General features: G+C 44.5%; 1 protein-coding gene across 1 annotated transcript; it reads right to left on the bottom strand.

Moving 5' to 3' along the window:
• Positions 1–9,319: 9,319 nt before the first annotated feature.
• LOC127906150 (extracellular calcium-sensing receptor-like) lies at positions 9,320–17,638 on the bottom strand. The gene is made up of 11 exons (XM_052468534.1): positions 17,374–17,638; positions 16,972–17,263; positions 16,560–16,802; positions 16,366–16,461; positions 15,904–16,219; positions 15,649–15,821; positions 15,263–15,493; positions 14,830–14,953; positions 14,542–14,735; positions 14,146–14,424; positions 9,320–9,777 (listed from the first exon to the last, which is right to left on the bottom strand). The coding sequence occupies exons 1-11, from the start codon at positions 17,601–17,603 to the stop codon at positions 9,349–9,351; spliced, it is 2,607 nt and encodes an 868-aa protein (XP_052324494.1). The 5' UTR covers positions 17,604–17,638; the 3' UTR covers positions 9,320–9,348.
• Between the last annotated feature and the right edge of the window lie 578 nt (positions 17,639–18,216).

Raw genomic sequence — 18,216 nt, 5'->3', positions numbered from 1 at the left:
AGCGCGGGCAAGTCCAGACGAAAGTTCAGAAGAAAAGTCCAAAAAGTTATATAACAGGTCGTAGAAACATGTCAAACGATGTATAGAATCAATGTTTAGGATGTTTTGTCATAAATCTTCAATAATGTTTCACCCGGACAATTCCTTTGTCTTTAGAATTCAATGGAATGCAGCTAACTCTCACGGGCGTGCACGAGACTGAGCTCATGGCACTCTGCCAGACACCTGGCTCAAACAGCTTTCAATCTCTCCCCCTTCACAGTAGAAGCCTGAAACAAGGTTCTAAAGATGGTTGACATCTAGTGGAAGCCGTAGGAAGTGCAATATGACCCCATAGACGCTGTATATTCAATGGGCAATTACTTGAAAAACTACAAACCTCAGATGTCCCACTTCCTGGTTGTTTTTTTCTCAGGTTTTTGCCTGCCATATGAGTTCTGTTATACTCACAGACATCATTCAAACAGTTTTAGAAACTTCAGAGTGTTTTCTATCCAAATATACTAATGTTATGCATATTCTAGCTTTTGGGCCTGAGAAGCAGGCAGTTTACTCTGGGTACCTTATCTTGTTGAGTGTAGGGGGCAGTATTTTGATGTTTGGAAGAAAAACCTACCCAAATGAAACTGCCTATTTCTCAGGCCCAGAATATAGAATATGCATATAATTGTCAGATTAGGATAGAAAACACTCTAAAGTTTCCAAAACTGTCAAAATATTGTCTGTGAGTATAACAGAACTGATATTGCAAGCGAAAACCTGAGGAAAATCCAACTAGGAAGTGCTGTTTTTCCTGAAAGCTCTCTGTTCCAATGCATGCCTTCATTCCATTTAAAGGGACATCAACCAGATTCCTTTTCCTATGGCTTCCCCGAGGTGTGAACAGTCTTTAGACATAGTTTCAGGATTTTATTTTGAAAAATGAGCGAGAAAGATCACGTGCATAGCTGGGTGCCAGCAGCATTTTGCATCCGCCAACAGAGTGGAGTAGACATTCTCTCTCTCTCTCTCCCATTGAAGAAGATACAGTCCGCTTGAAATATTATCGATTAGATATTGTAGAAACAACCTGAGGATTGAATATAAAAAATGTTTGACATGTTTCTACGAATTTTATGGATACTATTTGGAATTTTCGTCTGCCTCGTCGTGACCGCTCGAACCTGTGGATTTCTGAACATAACGTGCCAACCAAATGGAGGTATTTTGGATATAAAAATAATCTTTATGGAACAAAAGGAACATTTATTGTGGAACTGGGAGTCTCGTGAGTGCAAACATCCGAAGATCATCAAAGGTAGGCGATTCATTTTATTGCTTTTCTGACTTTCGGGAACAATCTACTTTGCTGCTAGCTGTTTGTAATGTTTTGTCTGCTGAGAGAGATGTCCTTACATAAACGCTTGGTATGCTTTCGCCAAATAGCTTTTTTGAAATCTGACACGCCAGGTGGATTAACAACAAGCTAAGCTGTGTTTTGCTATATTGCACTTGTGATTTCATGAAAATAAAATATTTTTAGTAATTTAATTTGAATTTGGTGCTCTGCAATTCAACGGATGTTGACAAAAAATGATCCAGCTAACGGGATGGGTGTGTCAAGAAGTTATTATCCAAGCTACTCAATACTGCCCCTCAGTCCAAAAAAGGTAAAACTAATCTAAATTGTGTTAAGGGTGTTATCCATTTTTAGCTAGATGAAAGTACGTTTGCTAACGTCTCTTTCTCCCTGCCATAGGTGTGTCTGAAAGAACCCCTACCTGTGTGTTCTCACGCTCTGCTGGGTCCTCTACGTGTACACTACAGTACAGACCTCTTCTACAACGACACTACAGTACAGACCTCCTCTATAAGGACACTACAATACAGACCTCCTCTATAAGGACACTACAGTACAGACCTCCTCTATAAGGACACTACAGTACAGACCTCCTCTATAAGGACACTACAGTACAGACCTCCTCTACAACAACACTACAGTACAGACCTCCTCTATAAGGACACTACAGTACAGACCTCCTCTATAAGGACACTACAATACAGACCTCCTCTATAAGGACACTACAGTTCAGACCTCCTCTATAAGGACACTACAGTACAGACCTCCTCTACAACAACACTACAGTACAGACCTCCTCTATAAGGACACTACAGTACAGACCTCCTCTATAAGGACACTACAGTACAGACCTCCTCTTCAAGTGTCCTACAGTACAGACCTCCTCTACAAGGACACTACAGTAGAGACCTCCGGTCATGGCCAAAGGTTTTGAGAATGACACAAATATACATTTTCACAAAGTTTGCTTTTTCAGTGTCTTTAGATATTTTTGTCAGATGTTACTATGGAATACTGAAGTATAATTAGAAGCATTTCAAAAGTGTTTACATGAATTCAATTACATGAAGTTGATGCATAGAGTCAATATTTGCAGTGTTGACCCTTCTTTTTCTAGGCCTCTGCAATCCGCCCTGGCATGCTGCCAATTAACTTCTGGGCCACATCCTGACTGATGACAGCCCATTCTTGCATAATCAATGCTTGGAGTTTATCACAATTTGCGGGTTTTTGTTTGTCCACCCGCCTCTTGAGGATTGACCACAGGTTCTCAGTGGGATTAAGGACTGGGGAGTTTCCTGGACATGGACCCAAAATATCGATGTTTTATTCCCCAAGCCACTTAGTTATCACTTTTTCCTTATGGCAAGGTGCTCCATCATGCTGGAAAAGGCATTGTTCATCACCAAACTGTTCCTGGATGGTTGGGAGAAGTTGCTCTCGGAGGATGTGTTGGTACCATTCTTTATTAATGGATGTGTACTTAGGCTAAATTGTGAGTGAGCCCACTCCTTTGGCTGAGAAGCAATCCCACACATGCATGGTCTCAAGATGCTTTACTGTTGGCATGACACAGGACTGATGGTAGCGCTCACCTTGTCTTCTCCGGACAAGCTTTTTTCCGGATGCCCCAAACAAACAATCGGAAAGGGGATTCATCAGAGAAAATGACTTTACCCCAGTCCTCAGCAGTCCAATCCCTGTACCTTTTGCAGAATATCAGTCTATCCCTGATGTTTTTCCTGGAGAGAAGTGGCTTCTTTGCTGCCCTTCTTGACACCAGGCCATCCTCCAAAAGTCTTCGCCTCACTGTGCGTGCAGATGCACTCACACCTGCCTGCTGCCATTCCTGAGCAAGCTCTGATCTTGTGGTGCCCCGATCCCGCAGTTGAATCAACTTTAGGAGACAGTCCTGGAGCTTGCTGGACTTTCCTGGGCTCCCTGAAGCCTTCTTCACAACAATTGAACCGCCCTCCTTGAAGTTCTTGATGATCCGATAAATAGTTGATTTAGGTGCAATCTTACTGGCAGCAATATCCTTGCCTGTGAAGCCCTTTTTGTGCAAAGCAATGATGACGGCATGCATTTCCTTGCAGGTAACCATGGTTGACAGATGAAGAACAATGATTCCAACCACCACCCTCCTTTTGAAGCTTCCAGTCTGTTTTTCGAACACAAACAGCATGACAGAGCGAGCTCCAGCCTTGTCCTTGTCAACACTCATACCTGTGTTAACGAGAGAATCACTGACATGGTGGTCGTTTTGTGATAGGGATGAAATGCAGTGGAAATGTTTTTGGGGGATTCAGTTCATTTGCATGGCAAAGAGAGACTTTGAAATAATTAATTGCAATGGATCTGATCACTCTTCATAACATTCTGGAGTATATGCAAATTGCCATCATACAAACTGAGGCAGCAGACTTTGTGAAAGTGTATATTTGTTTCATTCACAAAACTTTTGGCCACGACTGTACAGTAGAGACCTCCTCTACAAGGACACTACAGTACTGTACAGACCTCCTCTATAAGGACACTACAGTACTGTACAGACCTCCTCTATAAGGACACTACATTACAGACGTCCTCTATAAGAACACTACAGTACAGACCTCCTCTTCAAGGACACTACATTACAGACCTCCTCTGTATGGACACTACAGTACATACCTCTACAAGGATATTACACTACAGACCACCTCTACAAGGACATTAGAGTACATACCTCATCTATATGGACACTGCAGTCACAGCTGATTCGCGCCGCTCATTGCATGTATTATATATGTCTGTGACTACAATTTCTACTGTTGGCTTTACACAATTTAACATCTTGGAACAAAGCCAAACCTTGACTATGTCTTATGTGACAGTTTATAGATTTAATTATAGTGTTTTTTTTTGTTTGTTTTTTACATAATTAGATGCCAATAATGGTTGGTATTTTCTCATGGTTTAGACAATTAATTTTCAATGTTTGTGTCCTATTAAGTTAGGGTGCTACACTTATCATACCTTCTAGTTCAGGTTAGGAACCTGGAAGGGTTTATAGTTCCAGTATGGTATAGTACTGTATGTGTTGATGTACTACTGTAAGGCCAGGTCACATTGGGAAATCACTGCCCCCTGCTGGACAGATAGATGCTACTGTAAGGCCAGGTCACACTGAGACATCACTGCCCCCTGCTGGAGAGATAGATGTTACTGTAAGGACAGGTCACACTGGGACATCACTGCCCCCTCCTGGATAGATAGATAGATAGATAGATAGATAGATAGATAGATAGATAGATAGATAGATAGATAGATAGATAGATAGATACTACTGTTCCCTGGTGGTAGATTTGATGTCTGAAGTTTACATACACCTTAGCCAAATACATTTAAACTCAGTGTTTCACAATTCCTGACTTTTAGTCCTAGTAAAAACTCCCTGTCTTAGGTCAGATAGGATCATCACTTTATTTTAAGAATGTGAAAATTGCCCATTCCTCCTGACGAAGCTGGTGTAACAGAGCTAGGATTGTAGGCTTCCTTGCTCACACACGCTTTTTCACTTCTGCTCAAAAATGTTCTATAGGATTGAGGTCAGGGCTTTGTGATGGCCACTCCAATACCTTGATTTTGTTCTCCTTAAGACATTTTGCCACAACTTTGGAAGTATGCTTGTAGTCATTGTCCATTTGGAAGACCCATTTGCGATAAAGCTTTAACTTCCTGACGGATGTTTTGAGATGTTGCTTCAATATATCCACCTAATTTTCTTTCCTCATGATGTCATCTATTTTGTGAAGTGCACCAGCCCCTTCTGCAGCAATGCACCCCCACAACATGATGCTGCCACCCACGTGCTTCACGGTTGGGATGGTGTTCTTCGGCTTGCAAGCCTCCCCTTTTTTCCTCCAAACATAACGATGGTCATCATGGCCAAACACTTCGATATTTGTTTCATCAGACCAGAGGACATTTCTCAAAAAAATACGATCTTTGTCCCCATGTGCAGTTGAAAACCGTATTCTGGATTTTTTTAGGTTTTGGAGCAGTGGCTTCTTCCTTGCTAAGTTGCCTTTCAGGTTATGTCGATATAGGACTTTGCTGTTGTTCTGGGATTGATTAGCACTTTTCGCACCAAAGTATGTTAACCTATAGGAGACAGAACACGTCTCCTTCCTGAGCAATTTGGCAGCTTTGTTGTCCCATGGTGTTTATAATGTACTTGCGTACTATTGTTTGTACAGATGAACGTGATACTTTCAGCCATTTTGGAAATTGCTCCCAAGGATGAACGAGACTTGTGGAGGTCTACAATTTTATTTTCTGAGGTCTTGGCTGATTTGTTTTTATTTTTCCATAATTTATTTTATTTTATTTCACCTTTATTTAACCAGGTAGGCAAGTTCAGAACATGTTCTCATTTACAATTGCGACCTGGCCAAGATAAAGCAAAGCAGTTCGACACATACAACGACACAGAGTTACACATGGAGTAAAACAAACATACAGTCAATAGTATATTATAAACAAGTCTATATACGATGTGAGCAAATGAGGTGAGATAAGGGAGTTTACAGTTTAACCAGATACCTAAGTATTTGTAGTTGTCCACGTATTCTAAGTCAGAGCCGTCCAGAGTAGTGATGTTGGACAGGCGGGCAGGTACAGGTAGCGATCAGTTGAAGAGCATGCATTTAGTTTTACTTGTATTTAAGAGCAATTGGAGGCCACGGAAGGAGAGTTGTATAGCATTGAAGCTTGCCTGGAGGGTTGTTAACACAGTGTCCAAAGAAGGGCCAGAAGTATACAGAATGGTGTCGTCTGCGTAGAGGTGGATCAGAGACTCACCAGCAGCAAGAGCGACCTCATTGATGTATACAGAGAAGAGAGTCGGTCCAAGAATTGAACCCTGTGGCACCCCCATAGAGATTGGCAGGCAAAGAGCGAAGAGGCACTGAGTTTGAAGGTAGGCCTTGACTATAGTTTGATGAGAGGGACTATAGTTTGTTAACAAGACATTTGTGGAGCGGTTGAAAAACAAGTTTTAATGACTCCGACCTAAGTGTATGTAAACTTCCGACATCAACTGTATGCATGTCATGTTGACGTATCTAGCTATAAGTTAAACCTGACCAATCAAATGGATAGGTGTAAGCAATTATGGTCATTCCATATGCTCTTAACTAGGTGTCTTTGCTAGACAGACACAGAGAGAATGAGGGGGGAGAAAGTGAGAAAGATAGGATGAAAGTGAAAGTGACAGAGGTGTGAAGAGAATGGAAGACAGAGAGAGATTAATGGGGAGAGAGAAACAGAGAGAGAAAGACAGAAGTGCAAATGTATTTAAACCTGAGTAGTTCAACAACTCGTCTCTTCCAACTTGTTAAGCAATCACATGTACCTACGGGTTAAGGATGGCCAGCCACACAGGAGGGGGTTTGTACTAAGGAGGAGAAGGAGGCCGTGCTGATCTAGATGCATGCCGGCCATTTCGGAGTGAAGCGCATATTTACCAAAATCAATCTACGCTTCTTCTGACGGGGAATTGTCAGGGAGGTGGACAGCTGGGCAAGTGAAACAACCTTTTGTTTATCAATCACATTCTTTTATATCTTCGTCCAGTGTATGTATTACGGGTCTCGTCCCGGGCATTTATTCGAGGTACTCCTCGCTCTTTTGTTTGGGTTTCAACCCTGTGTTTTGTATCCGTGTTTGTTTTGGTCTTTGTCCCCGTGCCTTTACATGGCAGGCTGTAATTTGGGTCAATAAAACCCCTATTACCCATTACTACACCTGTCTCCCGATACTTATACCAACGTGACAAACGTTTGTGTTGAAATCTTAAATATTGGCAGATTGGTTTTCACAGCTGTTTCACAAGGTGTTCATTATTGTAAGTTCTATGGTATCCTTTGAGGTTCCACATTGTTCATTGTTGTATCACATGACCTACAATAGATACATATTCAACCACAAGGGTTTACTAATGAGTCATGCAAAAATATATATATATTTATAATAGAGGACTTACTGAAATGATATTATTTCAGTGTAAATGAAAATATAAACATGACAGCCAGACAAGCCAGTGTATGAATCAAATGAATTTCCATATGAATGGAGTGTATATTAGCAGACGTTGTGATCTGTAAGGTAAGTAACTTTAATGTGTCAAGCAGATTACATGTTTTATTTGCTGTTTCTGAAACAAAGCAAGACATGGATTTCATGTTGTTGTCATGTTCACAAGGCACACAAAAGTAGTTTAAAGTAATGTTTTTATTTTATTAGCAAAACAAAACTTGTTTAATAAACAAAAAAATGTCACGGATATCAATTTTGTTTGCATAGTGGGGGTGAAAAGAATGCAATTAGAGAATGCAAGAATGCAATTAGAGAATGCAAGAATGCAATCCTATTGGTGATGGGGAGGGGGAACACTTTTTGGCTGGGGGACATTATTTGGCATGGCAGGGACCATTTCCTTCAATAAAAGAAGTCACTCGCCCTCTCTGCGGGGCCCCATATCCTTCCATAACTGGAGACCCCCCCCCCCTCTCTCTGCGAGGCCCCATATCCTTCCATAACTGGAGGCCCTCCTCCCTCTCTCTGCACGGCCCCATATCCTTCCATAACTGGAGGCCCTCCTCCCTCTCTCTGCACGGCCCCATATCCTTCCATAACTGGAGGCCCTCCTCCCTCTCTCTGCACGGCCCCATATCCTTCCATAACTGGACCACCCCTCTGCGGAGCCCCATATCCTTCCATAACTGGAGACCCCCCCCTCTCTCTGCGAGGCCCCATATCCTTCCATAACTGGAGGCCCTCCTCCCTCTCTCTGCACGGTCCCATATCCTTCCATAACTGGAGGCCCTCCTCCCTCTCTCTGCACGGCCCCATATCCTTCCATAACTGGAGGCCCTCCTCCCTCTCTCTGCACGGCCCCATATCCTTCCATAACTGGACCACCCCTCTTCGGAGCCCCATATCCTTCCATAACTGGAGACCCCCCTCTCTCTGCGAGGACCCATATCCATCACTCTGGTCCCTCTCATCACTCTGGCCCCTCTCATCGCTCTGGCCCCTCTCATCACTCTGGTCCCTCTCATCACTCTGGCCCCTCTCATCACTCTGGTCCCTCTCATCACTCTGGCCCCTCTCATCACTCTGGCCCCTCTCATCACTCTGGTCCCTCTCATCACTCTGGTCCCTCTCATCACTCTGGTCCCTCTCATCACTCTGGTCCCTCTCATCACTCTGGTCCCTCTCATCACTCTGGCCCCTCTCATCACTCTGGTCCCTCTCATCACTCTGGCCCCTCTCATCACTCTGGCCCCTCTCATCACTCTGGCCCCTCTCATCACTCTGGCCCATCTCATCACTCTGGCACCTCTCATCACTCTGGTCCCTCACATCACCCTGGCCCCTCCCATCACTCTGGCCTGTGTTATCCTGGAGGTCTACAGGCTGTACAGCCAGGATCTAGGAGGCAGACAGAAGTTGATTTCTGACAGAACAGTGAAAGAGGAGGAGAATGAAAGTTTGTGGACCTGCAGTGAAAGATCACATTTAATTAGGAAAGCTGTCAAACACTACAAAGATCTGAGAGATGTGTAAGAGGACAAGCTGAGAGAGGATCAATGTAAAAATGATGGATCTTTCATTAAAATAAGTGACTCTGAGGAGGGACAACAGCACACTCCTGTGGTAGATAACTGACTCTGAGGAGGGACAACAGCGGTCTCCTGTGGTAGAAAACGGACTCTGAGGAGGAACAACAGCAGTCTCCTGTGGTAGATAACTGACTCTGAGGAGGGACAACAGCAGTCTCCTGTGGTAGATAACGGACTCTGAGGAGGGACAACAGCAGTCTCCTGTGGTAGATAACGGACTCTACTGAGGGACAACAGCACACTCCTGTGGTCAATAGAGATCTGTTTCTTGGTGGTTTCTAATTGGACATCATGTGTTTCTTGGTGGTTTCTAATTGGACAACATGTGTTTCTTGGTGGTTTCTATTTGGACATCATGTGTCTCTTGGTGTTTCTCTCTGGTCTCAGAAGGATGATGTAACACTTTGGAGCAAACAGACAGAACAGCAGCCCAAAGCTGGAGGCCAGGATGGCAAAGATCTCTACAGCTACTGTGTACTTCCCAGGAGAGCTGACATAGGCAGGGATGAAGGAGATCCACACGGCACAGAAGATCAGCATGCTGAAGGTGATGAACTTGGCCTCGTTGAAGTTGTCTGGGAGTTTCCTGGCCAGGAAGGCTAAAAGGAGACAGAGGGAAGCCAGCAGGCCGATGTAGCCCAGCACCAGAGAGAAGCCGACCACAGAGCCCACCTCACACTCCAGGACGACCCTCGGCCCACGACCCTCTCTTCCTCCCCTCTCAGCCGGTTGGGGTGGAGCCAAGGCCAGCCACAGTACACAGATCAGCACCTGTGGAAGGGAATGGAGGGGGAAGGGAAACGCGAGCACAGTTATCACAACAACAAATGAAATGTTCAGTAACCACGTTTCCATCCACAGTTTTTATGTGAGTAAAGTTATAGCGCGTATAAAAAATTACGACAGCTGTGATGGAAACAGGAAGTTTCAGTACAATGTTATAAATCCCGACAGATAATTTGTTAATTCGACATGGTTGGATGATTTTGTGTTGAGAAATGAATGTTGGAGGAAATACCTTGATGCGCTTAAACGGATCTATTAACCGTCATTATCAATGTAAATTTGAAGTCACTCAATGAGTGTGGTCCTCCATGCAGTACATTAGGCTATAGATGAAATAAGTTATGATGAACTTCACAGGGTGCTGAAAGTGCACGGTATGAGGTCTTCTTCTGGTGACATGATGATTGATGCATTTAACAAATAAAAATATGATTCTCCATAATAATCTCGTCATGTAGAACACCCTGCTCACACAGCCTACCAGCACTGTATCTGGCATGTAGACCACCCTGCCCACACAGCCTACCAGCACTGTATCTGGCATGTAGACCACCCTGCCCACACAGCCTACCAGCACTGTATCTGGCATGTAGACCACCCTGCCCACACAGCCTACCAGCACTGTATCTGGCATGTAGACCACCCTGCCCACACAGCCTACCAGCACTGTATCTGACATGTAGACCACCCTGCCCACACAGCCTACCAGCACTGTATCTGGCATGTAGACCACCCTGCCCACACAGCCTACCAGCACTGTATCTGACATGTAGACCACCCTACCCACACAGCCTACCAGCACTGTATCTGACATGTAGACCACCCTGCCCACACAGCCTACCAGCACTGTATCTGGCATGTAGACCACCCTGCCCACACAGCCTACCAGCACTGTATCTGACATGTAGACCACCCTGCCCACACAGCCTACCAGCACTGTATCTGGCATGTAGACCACCCTGCCCACACAGCCTACCAGCACTGTATCTGACATGTAGACCACCCTACCCACACAGCCTACCAGCACTGTATCTGGCATGTAGACCACCCTGCCCACACAGCCTACCAGCACTGTATCTGACATGTAGACCACCCTGCCCACACAGCCTACCAGCACTGTATCTGGCATGTAGACCACCCTGCCCACACAGCCTACCAGCACTGTATCTGGCATGTAGACCACCCTACCCACACATCCTACCAGCACTGTATTTGGGAGCTGTTGGCTAGGGTTCACGTACCAAGACCAAAGTGGGCACATTGCTATTTAACTCAACAGTTTGGGGAAAAAAACTGTCAGTAGAGTTGAAAATGCATGGAAACACTTTGAACGTTCAACTTTTATTCGGTACATGAAATTTAAACAAAACAGTACATGTTCTGTGCACTACGGCATCTCCCACTAATTTTTATCCTCGACAAGTATGTTTGGTGGACACGCCACTGGTGGGGAAATGGGCATATTTTCTTTTTGCAGATCTTTGAATATTCGCATGAAAATCTGTCGCCAATTGGATGGAAACCTAGTTTATGACGGTGATATTTGGTTGTCTCACCTAGATATCTGTAAGCTCTGGATAAGAGCGTCTGCTACTGTAAATAACTAACATGAAGATCTGTGAATTGAATGGAAACCTGCAACTGAAGGAAATAATTAAAGATCCAATGAAGTCGTTTAAAAATTTAAAATATAAAATACTTTCTGGGTAACAATTAGGTGTGATTGTTTTCAATTAAAAGGTAAAACAAATATTTAAAAAAAAATAGCTTCTTGGCAAAGAGCAATTTATCAAACAAGAATGTAGCTAGGACTGTCTGGGAGTGGTCTGAGTGGGGAGGGGAAAACTGAAAATGAGCTGTTGTTGGCATAGAGATTTGGAACTCTCTATCTTTATGGTCTTGCAAAGTTGACGTCCTCGCCCCGAGTGGAAATCTAAAGGAATCCCCATTAAAATCCACCTGTTTAAGCCAGATGTTTTATTTCACAGGCTGCATCACAATGCACAGCATCCGCCCAATGGTGGCCGTCCACATCTGCAGTGGAAGGTGGCCGAGCTACAGTGGTGATTGCCAGATCGTGAGACACCCTGATAATGACGAAAATGTCTGTAGCATCACAGGACTCGTCTGAGTGTGGGGGACTCGTTTAGTTCACAGGACTCGTTTAGTTCACAAATCCAAACTCACGAGGCGCGGGCAAGTCCAGGTGAAGGTTCAGAAGAAAAGTTCCAAAAGTTATATTACAGTTCATAGAAACATGTCAAAAGACGTATAGAATCAATCTTCAGGAAGTTTTTAACATAAATCTTCAATAATGTTCCAACTGGGGAATTCCTTTGTCTTCAGAAATGCAATGGAATGCAGGTCGTTCTCACAGGCGCACGATCAGCTCACGGCCTTCTGCCAGACCTCTGGTTGAAACAGCTCTCATTCTCTCCCCCTTCATAGTAGAAGCCTGAAACAACATTCTAAAGATGGTTGACATCTAGTGGAAGCCGTAGGAAGTGCAATATGCCCCCATAGACACTGTATATTCGATAGGCAATGAGTTGAAAAACTACAAACCTCAGATTTCCCACTTCCTGGTTGGATTTTTCTCAGGTTTTCGCCTGCCATATGAGTTCTGTTATACTCAAAGATATCATTCAAAGTTTTAGAAACTTCAGAGTTTTCCATCCAAATCTACTAATACTATGCATATTTTAACTTCTGGGCCTGAGTAGCAGGCAGTTTACTCTGGGCACTCTTTTCATCTGAACATGAAAATGCTGCCCCCTATCCCAAACAGAAGCTGGACTGCAACATTCTAGTAGCCTGGCTAGGACTGTAGAATGGGTCTGTACACTTTCCCTCCGCTGCGCGCTGTAAACCTGACAAACGAAAGCATTGCAATTGCATTGCATTGCAATTGAAGTTGATTTTGCTGATGCGAGCGAATCAAGCTATAGTTTCATAAATTAGATGACTCGCTTGTGTGTCCTATTCGGTCCGCTGGGCTTGTGTTTGACACGTACACTAGTCTATTAGCCACGTTATGATTGACTTGTGGTCATTGCCCTTGCTAGTTTTATTGTATTAACATTCCCAGCCTTAGTTACAGTTTTGTAAAAAATATGTTTTGTAAAAAATATTGAATCATTGAAACTGAAACAGTGCATCCCAAATGGAGGCAGTAAACAATGTACCAGGCCAGCTGGGATTTACAGCCTGATAGCAATATTTGTGGACTACAAAGAAATGTATTGGTGAATTAAATGAATCATGCACTGAACTGCATCCGTCTATTCTGTCCACAATGCCTTACATTATGTAATGTAAAATAGAACCTAAGATGGTTTTGAAGCATAAACTGGGAATTTGTGACTGATATGATTGTCTGTGTGTTTCATATCTGCGAAGTAGTTAAAACACAGTCAGTTCCTCTGGCACCGAAGACGTGGATGTCGATTAAGGCAGCCCCCCTCACCTCTCTGATTCAGAGGGATAAATGCGGAAGACACATTTCAGCTGAAGGCATTCCGTTGTACAACTGATTAGGTATCCCCCTTTCCCGTTCCCTTTCAAGGATGAACTAATGTACCATCTGGTGATGTCACCAGGCAGGCCAAAACTCCATCCCACCAAACAGACTGGAATTTCAGACCTCTTTTCAAACATCACTTACACTCAGTGGTGTAAAGTACTTAAGTTAAAATACTTTAAAGTACTACTCAAGTCGTTTTTTGGAGTGTACTTTACTATTTATATTTAATTCACTATATTGCTAAAGAAAATAATGTACTTTTTACTCCATACATTTTCCCTGACACCCAAAATTACTCATTACATTTTGACAGGAAAATGGTCAAATTGACACAAACATCAAGAGAACATCCCTGGTCATCCCTACTGCTTCTGATCTAGTGGACTCACTAAACACAAATGCTTCATTTGTAAATTATGTCTGAGTGTTGGAGTGTGCCGCTGGAAAACCGTCAATACATTTTTTTTTTTTTTATTGTACTTTTACTTTTGACACTTAAGTACATTTGATAATTCCAGTTACTTTTGTTAATCAAGTATATTTTAAACCAAATACTTTTAGACTTTCACTCAGGTGGTATTTTACTGGGTGACTTTCGCTTTATACTTGAGTTGTTTTCTATTAAGGAATCTTCACTTTTACTCAAGTATGACGAGTGGGTACATTTTCCAACATTTCCTACAAAAAGGGCATTATCAGCATTCACACAATTTCACAGTATTATTCCAAACTCATAGTTTGGAAATATATATAAAAGACAGGAATATCAAGATTTTGACTGCACTGGGCATTTCAATTCCCATAGAATACAGTAAAAACTAGATGTTCACCTGGATGAGTGTGCAGAGTGAGATAGCCATCCTCTGCTGGGTGGGGCTGAAGTATCTCATCAGGTTCTCTCCAGGCAGAGTGGCCCTGAAGGCCACCAGCACCACCACAGTCCTGCTGAGCAGACAGGAGATGCAGAACACAAAACTTATACCAAACAGGGTGTGTCTCAGCATGCACGTCCACGGGTTCGGCTGACCAATGAAAACCAGAGCACACAGGAAGCAGAGTTTGAGTGACAGCAGGAGCAGGAAGCTGAGCTCAGAGTTGTTGGCTTTCACCTGGAATGAGACAGAGAAAGATAATTTAGACAATGACATGTCAAAAATCCCATCCTTATATGACACAATCTCATCTCTGTCCAGTACCTCTGTATATGATCATATTATTCAACTCACCAGGGCCGTGTGACGGTGGTAGAGGAAGGTGGCCAGGGCACCGGCTGTGAGTGTTGCCCCGGAAAATGAGATGACTGACAGGATGACGCCCATGGTGTCGCTGTAGGAGAGGAAGTCCACCAGCTGGGGGATGCAGGCCGTACGATCAGGGTTGGACCAGAACCGCTCTGGACACCGAATACACTCAACTGACCCTGATAGAGAAGGAAGAAGAATGAGGAGTCCAAATCAGGACCAATCAGGGTTGAGGAAAAATATGAATTGGAATCAGAACCGTTGATAGACTACCTGTTGTGTTGCTGATCTCTCCCTCAGCACAGGACAGACAGTCAAAGCAGCACACAGGCTTCCCCTTCTGTACCGCATGCCTGGTACCAGGGGGACAGTCAGCACTGCATACAGACACAGGGACCTACCAGAGGGGGGAGAGGAAGAAGTTATCATCATCATCATAATCATCATTTTCATCATTGCAATTGTCGTCATCATCATAATAATTTAATAATTTCTATTAACATCATCATTACACACACACACACACACACACACACACACACACACACACACACACACACACACACACACACACACACACACACACACACACACACACACACACACACACACACACACACACACACACCAAGCGGTATCAAATTCAGCCGTGATTCACACAAACACTCCACTCTGCCTCAATGACACCAAACTGAGCAGTTCTCACCTCATCTCCACTGCCCCCACCCCACACCACTTTGTCCATGTCGATGTGAAACTGGTCGTCCGATCCCTCAGAGGACAGAAAATGTCCGACCTGGACAAACTCTGCCGTCCCCTCGGGGGTCACATGCCAGTTGATGACGTCATAAGAGGCAGGCGGATCACCATTCATGTCGAAGTGGAAAGATTCCCCCACAGGAGTAGTGAAGTTCACTCCCCTCAGATAATGAACAATCTCAAAGAGAAAAGGGCATTGGAACAGGATTAAGAGTTAGAACCAGTTGTGGCTTTTGTTCTTCAGTATTCAAACCTTACAAAGTGTTTCCACTGTATCCTAACTGGAAACATTAGTGTTCTTAACTTGAAAACAGATCCACACGTTATTCTCACCTGGCTGGGCTGAAGCTTCCTGATATCAGGGCACTGTCCACCATTAAAGACTCCGTCCCCTGGTCGACAGGCCATCATATCCTGTATGGCGTAGGCGATGGCGTACACAGCCTTGTACACATTATAGCTGGCTCTCAGCTGAGACACGTCAGCATACTGGCTCTCCCCCTCACCTAGGATTGACACTTTATTTTACTGAGATAACATTGGGAATCAGGACAAAAAACTTAGATTTAGGTGTAAACTCTCCCTCACCTATGACCTCTGACCCAGTACACTGTCGCCTGGACGACTGGGTAATGCTGAGTTCAACCCCCAGAGAACACCCAAACATCTCTTCCCACATTGACTTCAGGAAGGGGTCGGACTTCTGATATTTCCCATCTGGATGGAGACGTGTTAGGAAATGCCCCAAGCCGGGAATGTCAGCTTTCTTCAGGGCAAATCCAATGGTCCCGGCAAGAGAGGGCAGGTTTTCAGCGGAGGAGAGAGTAGAGTCAGTGACCCAGGCCTCTGAGGCAATCCACTGCTTATCTGTAATGTTCTGACGGACAACCTCTTCCATCAGGGCCTGGAGAATGAAATTGTTAAAAAGATCAAGATTGTCAATTAGGAAATGATTGTGTCCATAAAGGAATCAAGACACGGTAAGACACAAGGACACTGCTACAGCTGTGTTACAAATCATTAACAATACTCTGACTGGTAACTGCTCACATGTGCATCCTTTGTGATAGCAAATGTCACCACCACTCTGGCAGTCGATCCTCTGATGGTGTCCACGATGTACCTGATACGTCTCTGAGATCCTACCTACGGTGATGACCATCAGTGAGATTAGATTAGAAGAGAGGAGAAGTCAGAGTAAAACAGAGAGTGTACATTGTCAGATCATCAGGGTGAGGTCGTACCTTGGGGATGACCTCAGAGTAGGCGACACACAGCCCAGATCCCTGGAGCTCTTGGAGCAGCAGCTGAACCCCAAACTTGCCATAGTCATCATCCCCTGACACCAGCCCCACCCACACCCAGCCCAGCTGACGCAGCAGCTTAGCCATGCCCCGAGCCTGGAAGGCATCGCTGGGTACCGTACGGAAGAATGAGGGGTACCTCCAGGTGTCACTCAAACACGCGCAGGAGGCAAAGTAACTCACCTGGGAGAGAAGAGAGTGAGAGACAGAGAGAGTCAGAGAGAAATAGAATTTAAGAAAGAGACAGAGATGGTAAATAAATGTTAGAGAGATTAATCTAGATTAATATTGAAATGTATTGTGTAAGACAGTCATCATCTCATCCCAACCTGTAATCCAACCCCTGCCTCACCATGGGTAAATCAAACGGCCCGAGGGTCTGTGCCACCACGATGGAAGCTGAGGAGCGGGCATCCCCGATGATGACGGGAACCTCAGGGGTTGTGCCACACTCTGTGCCCACCACAGAGGCCTCCTGGCCAGTCACCATGGCTAGGGCTGCCCCCAGGGTGGTGCCCTCTGACAGGCATGTGTCAGAAGCCAGGAACCCCAGGGTGAGGTTAGGCAGGAGGGCTGGGTCACGGTTAATCTCCTCCACAGCAAAGATCATAGTCTGGAGCCAGCGGTAAGCACGCTGGTAGAAACTGACAGACAGAAGAAAGGAAGAAACAGAGAAATAAGAGTTAAACTGAATACACATTACCTTCAGGTTAAAACACAATGACAAAAAGATGTTATCACACAAGCTGCGTACATTGTACAGGTAGAATTTTCCTTAATGCTCCTGAACTCCTGCTCTGGTAGAGGGGCTTCCACATGGATGGGGAACAGGCCCCCAATGACCACATCTCCTGCCCGATAAACACTGCCCGAGACGGGCTTAGCTATTAGCCGACAAGCCCCCTCTCCACCTCTATCCAGAGCCCAGATAGACCCAGGGACATGGAGACAGTAGAGCAGCCACAGCCAGCCACACAGGCACATCACCTGGAGAGAGACAAGTCTGAAGACTGGGTGAGTTCCGTCACCTGTTGGAGAGAGACCAAACCAAGACATTGCAGACAGAACACTCTGTAGACATAAAGACATGAACAAACGTGATATCAATGAAGTTAATCACCATTCAACACAGACACCTGTTGTTTCAGAGTAACCAGACATGTGAAACAACAGTGATAGACTCACAACACCTTGTTCTACCTCTGCCCTACCTGGCAACAGTAAACCTTATCCTGGTGAGACAGACAGACAGAAAGAGTGAGAGAGAGAGAATGAGTGTGAGAGTGAAAGAGGGAGAGGAAGAGGAGAGAAGGGGAGCTGCTGATATAGGGAGAAATGAGCCCACGGCTAAAAAACAAGCACACGACCACCAGGGGGTGGTTGTAGGGAGGGAGGGGCAGGAGGGGGTTAATTGGGACTTGTTATTGGAGGATAACTTGGGGAGCAGGTAATTGGGGGTAATTGGAGAAAGCCTGTGAGGGTGATGTTATTGAAGGTAATGTGTAGTACAGGAGATACAGTATCTGTTCTTCAACAACATCTGATGGATCCATTCAGACAATATTACATCATTCTGTACTTTAAATGATTTTATTAA

The sequence above is a fragment of the Oncorhynchus keta genome, chromosome 18 (assembly GCF_023373465.1).
Source record: "Oncorhynchus keta strain PuntledgeMale-10-30-2019 chromosome 18, Oket_V2, whole genome shotgun sequence".
Classification (NCBI taxonomy): Eukaryota; Metazoa; Chordata; class Actinopteri; order Salmoniformes; family Salmonidae; genus Oncorhynchus; species Oncorhynchus keta.
This window is presented reverse-complemented; position numbering and strand designations above follow the sequence as displayed.